This window comes from Mytilus edulis, chromosome 8 (assembly GCF_963676685.1).
Source record: "Mytilus edulis chromosome 8, xbMytEdul2.2, whole genome shotgun sequence".
Classification (NCBI taxonomy): domain Eukaryota; kingdom Metazoa; phylum Mollusca; class Bivalvia; order Mytilida; family Mytilidae; genus Mytilus; species Mytilus edulis.
The window spans coordinates 49,775,257-49,781,261 of record NC_092351.1 but is presented as its reverse complement, the minus strand read 5'-3'; the positions used below and the strand labels follow the sequence as shown (position 1 = coordinate 49,781,261).

At 33.0% G+C, this 6,005-nt stretch overlaps 1 protein-coding gene across 1 annotated transcript; it reads right to left on the bottom strand.

Annotated features, from left to right (window-relative positions):
• Positions 1 to 289: 289 nt before the first annotated feature.
• On the bottom strand, positions 290 to 2,599 carry LOC139484163 (uncharacterized). The gene is made up of 3 exons (XM_071267895.1): positions 2,324 to 2,599; positions 1,352 to 1,851; positions 290 to 468 (listed from the first exon to the last, which is right to left on the bottom strand). The coding sequence occupies exons 1-3, from the start codon at positions 2,597 to 2,599 to the stop codon at positions 435 to 437; spliced, it is 810 nt and encodes a 269-aa protein (XP_071123996.1). The 3' UTR covers positions 290 to 434.
• Between the last annotated feature and the right edge of the window lie 3,406 nt (positions 2,600 to 6,005).

Below are 6,005 nucleotides of genomic sequence, written 5' to 3'. Positions count from 1 at the left end.
CTTCTCTCACAGTTGGTGTCCACTGATTTTATCAAATAAACACAGATGGTCAGTTGGTCAAGATTATTTAATTTTCATATCATCTACACTAAATACATTAGATATTCTTATCTACAAAATATTCTCATCAAGTGTTTTCTAGGTTTTTTTTCACAAATTTTACAATGTTTTCATCCGAAATTCAATTAAAAAATAAATTATTAATTTTTTTCCTATCAATAAAAATAAGATTTCTGCAGATAATTTAAAAATGTTATGAAATAAATTAAAAAATATAAACTTGCTCATTTAGTTAATTTGATATGATTTAATAAAACATGTCAATGCAATTTGACCATAGACATAAAAAGCATCAATATTTATCACAAAAAATATAAAAGTTCAATTTCAATTTCTAAAGTTTTGTGGTTAATACATGTACATAGTAGACTTGACTAGTTTGCTCCATCCTGTTTGTTCTTCATTTTGCTGCAATATAATAAAAGTAATTCTTATCAGTACAGTTTGAGAAATTAACACAAAGCAAACATTATTTCACATATATATTTTGAAAAACATAATGCAATCATTAATTATTTTTTAAAGAAAAAAATACTGCACTTTTTTACATCCATATTCATGAAAAGGTCCCTCAAACTTTTACCTATAATATTATTCAATTGTTTGTGACATTTTAGAAAATATAAATACATATTTAACCTTTGATTGTATTATTTAACTTGTTAGTTTTATTTAAAACACTGTATTCAATATGTTTGGTATATCAATTTGCCCATTTTTTTTTAAAGATGCTAACTTTAAGTTTTTGAAGAACTTACCAAAATACAAATAGTAAACGTCCAGTGGCAAATATTTCATACTTAATACAGACAATATGTTATTGTTTTTTATGTTTGAATATGGCTGTTGGTTTATTGAAAAGCTTACCAAAATGCAAATATTGAATGTCCAGTGGCAAATATTTCATACTTAATACAGACAATATGTTATTGTTTTTTATATTTGAATATGGCTGTTGGTTTATTGAAAAGCTTACCAAAATGCAAATATTGAATGTCCAGTGGCAAATATTTCATACTTAATACAGACAATACATTATTGTTTTTAAATTTGAATATGCTGTTGGTTTATTTGGTATCTGAACTGTTACACAGTACCCATTGATATTAAATGTTTAGAGTCAAGGTTCCATGTTGAAGGCCGTAGTGTAACATATAATTTCTTTTTTTCTTCTGCTTTTATACTTGGATTGAGAGTTGTCACAATGGCGGTCATACCAGATAATTTTGTATTTAATATGAAAATACTTAATTTTTACAACTAAATAAAAAAAAAAAAGGTTTGTACTTACATTGGGGTAGACATCACAGCTTTTCTTTTTCCTTCCTTTTCTTTTGTTGGGGTGTTGTAAGCTGAGCGTTGCCGCTTTTTCTTCTTCCCTTTTTTGGAATACAATATCTTTATATCATCTTCGGGTAATGTTAGTGCGTCCTCTCTAGTTCCAATACGTATATCTGATCCAAAATTGTACTGGATATTGCCTTCTGAATCTTTCATTAAGCATCCTGATCCGATAAAATCAGGCAAAGCGGCATCATGCTTCCATGCTGTCAGTAAATACTGTATTTGGCAGTTGATTAATTTAATAAATTGAAGTAGTGCACTTTTTGACGGCATCCAAGACACAAGTGGTCGAAAAGGTTTGTCTGGGTATTTAATGGATAGCTGGCGGACTTGTTCTAGAGTCGCAGTGTTAGCATTCACTGAAGCTGGACAGTACATTCTTTTAACAGTATCAAGAAATGTCTCCTCATCCAAATTTCCAGTGATGACATTATCACTAATTATCACCTGATGTTACGTGCAAGATAGTTATTTTACTAATCATCCTTTTTCCAAGTTCCGTGTTTAAAACTGCAGACTTTGATAATTTTTCAGATGACATGATTTCATCTCCTATTTTCAATGAGATATTGAAAATGGCATTGACTTCTGTCGCTTTTGTCTTGTAGCTGCCTTGAAATCATCTGGTGTGAAGCTGTACTTTTCCTCACAGATAACAATATACTCCAAATTTGGGAACAGTTTGTTATTAAAAAGGCTATTAATAACAACGTTATTGATGTTTTGCATGTATTCATCTCCGGTTGAAGCTTTGGTTTTTAATTTTATTCCTGCAAATTCGACTGTTGCATACTTTATTTTGTGCCTTGCTTCAGTTGGAAAGTCCTTGACGTGTCTGTAAATGTATCCATGTTTTTCAAGTAGGTCTTCAATTTTAGAGCTGTCTGTAAAGGGAAAGCAGTATGATAGGGTTTTATACAATGCCCGCTTTATTCCTAAGGATTTTTGAATTGATGCCTTTGTTCCATCTGGTTTCACAAGAGCCTGGCATGTATTCATTTCTGAACTGAAGCAGTCCGTGATTTTGTGTTCCCTCTTCACCAGAGTCTTTCTTTTCATCTCTTTCTTTTCTTTGTCTGTTTTTGCCACATTTTCTTTTCACATTTTTAGCAGCTGTTTCAAAATTTGATATCGTCACAAGGTCCATCCAGTCTTTGTCTTGTTCCGTGTCTTTCATGTACTTTAGAAGATGCATTAGGCCACATTCCTTGTATGCTGAGAATAAATTTGTTATCGTAGATTTTTTCAAGTGCAGGATAGGAAATTCTGGAAGAAATTGTCTGCATATATTATCTATTTGAACAAGAGCAATTAAATTTTGTGAAATCTTATGGTCTGGTGCAAATAAAATTCTGTATATTTGTTTGTGCCGTTTCGACCAAGTTTAATGAGAATGTCATGTAAAATATCCTTCAAGTTGTTAATGTCATCATCCCTTCCACAAGCTGGTTTTGGGTGTCTACATAAAAGATCTGGCACTTTAAATTTTTGGAGATGAGCTTTTGTGACGGGTGAGATAAGATTATATTCACTTTGACTTCTTTCTATGTCTCCATTTCCATCGTTATGCTGGTAACTAGATGTATGTAATTTTAAGGGGGTACTTATATTCTCATTCATATTATCTAATGAAGTGGTAGTTTCAACTGCATTGAATTGGGTAGTTCTATCTTCATTTGTGTCATCTACTGATGGGGTAGTTGTTTCTTCAATCATATCATCTACTGATGGAGTAGGTGTTTCTTCGATCATATCCTCTACTGATGGGGTAGTTGTTTCTTCAATCATATCATCTACTGATGGGGTATTTGTTTCTTCAATCATATCATCTACTGAAAGGTCCAGTCTTTCGATGCCATCCATGAAATCTTCCTCTAATTCAATGCTTTCTAAGTCAAGCGCATCTATATTTTCTTCCAGAGAATCTCCCCCTTCACTTTCTATATGTTCATACTCTGAATGTTCACCTAGGTCATACATAGATAATGACTGGAGAGTGTTGTTTATATTGTCAATATCATCCAATGCTGACACACCATTGAAATCTCCTAGATCTATACTGCTAACTGCTTCTGTACTGCTTAGTGCATCTTGTTTTGATAATATTTTCCAAAAAGTGTTCCTCACCATTTTTAATGTTATTTAAGTATCCCCAGTACATCTGGTGTTCAAATAAGTATTTAGCCTCTGATTCGGATTTTTTTAGTTCAAAAAGCAGATTATTGTCTTTTTTTCAAGACTGGTCCTGTCGTAGCATGTACATGTTTCGTCTGAACAATCTATACTGTGCCAAAGGTTTGTGAGGTACGAGTCTCTGGGTAAACCTTTGAGAGTCATAGGTAAAGTACATATTTGAGAGGTCCGATTAAGCCCTGGGTCTGGATCAGCATGGACCCTGAGGCGCACTAGATTGTCAAGGTAAAATATTACAATGCAGTCCCTCATGCTTACATGCCTCATAGCTGTATTTTCCTCATTGACAGTTTTGTATTCCAACGGATATTTCTTTAAATATGTCTCATAATACAATTTGTCTATGTCTGTTTGGTGCTGTAACCAATTTTCTGCCTATTTTTGACTTCTTGAAACACCAGCCTGAGATGTAATTCCGAATACTGAAGAAAGTGAGTGGTAGTTAATAATAAGATCTTCTGTATTTAATAGTTGAATAATGCCACTATGGTTTCTGTTCAGCAAGTTGAGTGCAGAATCTGTCAAAGAACACAGCCGTGTTAGTTTTGCTTTAGTCAATGTCTGTGGGTTCTCTGATCTTTTAATACTATCAGTATTAAACATTTTCAACATCTCTCGACACCGACTAATGACACCTACAGTTTACAGGTAAAATGGATGGGTCGTCTCAAAGACAAAAACCATCATGATTATCATCACGTAACATATTGGATTGGCGGTTTTATACTGTTTTGACTATATAGTTTAAGAATATATATCAACCAAATAAATAAATAAATAAATATATGTATGGTGGCCGGATGCGGCCATTTATTTCGCCTTTTCGCGTTTTCGTGAATTCTCCGTTCATTTTGCAAACGCGAAATTGGGAATTCGAGAAATCGAGAAATTGAGAAAATCGGGAAATCGAGAAAATGAGAAAATCGGGAAATCGAGAAATAGGGAAATCCAGAAATTGGGAAATAGATAAGATCGGGAAATCGAAAAATCGAAAAATCAAGAAAGCAAAAACGCCAAAACACGAAAGAGGAAACACGAAAACGCTAAAACACGAAATGCATTCTCGATTTTGCGTTTTTGCTTTCTCTATTTCTCGATTTCCCAATTTTTTGATTTCTCGATTTCCCGACTTCTCAATTTCTTGATTTCCCTTTCTCGATTTCTGGATTTCCCCGAAAGGGGAAACGTCCACCATGCATATGTCTCTGTCATATAGTATTCTTATTTCGTATGTATTTGCACGACATTTCATGTTGAATTGATTAAACAAATATTCCAATCATTCAGAATCCTAACCCATTTTCTCTTCACTTTTGTGATTATGTGAGTCTTTCGCCAAATATTTGCCGCATGCCAATGACGATTTAATTTGTTGGTGTTAAAGCTTTTATGATGTTTTTCAAAAATGAAAAAGAATACTGGACGTCCGTATCACACTTGTGAACATGATCAACTTTGTGTTTTTCCACCGATCTTCACCTCAGTTGATGTACATTTTCAATTTTTACATAATTTCATATTGATTTTTAAGGTCGAAGGAAAAGATCACGTTTTTTTATTATTAGTATTATCAACGGCGGTCTTCTCCGCTTCAAGATATCTTGTTTGAGGTAAAGTTTTTCCTTGATGAATGTTGAAAAAGAATATAATTGACCCCTCGTTTCAATGCTACAACATTTAAGCAGTAATTGGTGAATACAGAATTCAAGTGGAACACCAAATTGGTGAATTGAAATGATACAAAGTATTGAGTTCATTATGGAGGCATCCAAGGCCAAAACTAACAGACATGTGCCGCCCTTGTAAACCAACATAATCATTGTTTAATTAAATATCAACTACAATAGAACATGATTTGTTCTTTTCGTTTTCCAAATTCAACCAGGACAGCTAGAAGCTAAACGTCTAAAAGATGAAATGTGACTTAAAGTCTATCATTTTCTTTATAACAACTTATCATTTAGTCATTTGGACTCTGTATGAAAGTTTTATCATTGTCAATGATTGAAAGCAATAAAATCAATAATGATCTCATTTATTTTTTTATTTTTGAGACGACCCTTCACATTTTACCTGTCGTAGTCGTTCTCAACTGTAGGTGTCGAGAGATGTTGAAAAGGTCTATTAATGAATAAATTTGATAGTAATGTTTGCAGTTGAAGTGGTACTTCCAAATGCCATTCTTGTATTAAATGAAGTTTCTCCAGTCTAATGGCTTAAATTGTAAATTTTCTTGAGATACTGTATGGGCACAGATTTTACAGAAACTTTCATGTCTATAAGTTACAGTCTCAAAAACTGTCTCTGGATCAATGTCATCAAATATTGTCCTATAAACTAGCACGGTCTTGTCTACTAATTTCTGCAAATGAAAATCATCACGCATGTGGAACTTATGCAAGTTTTGA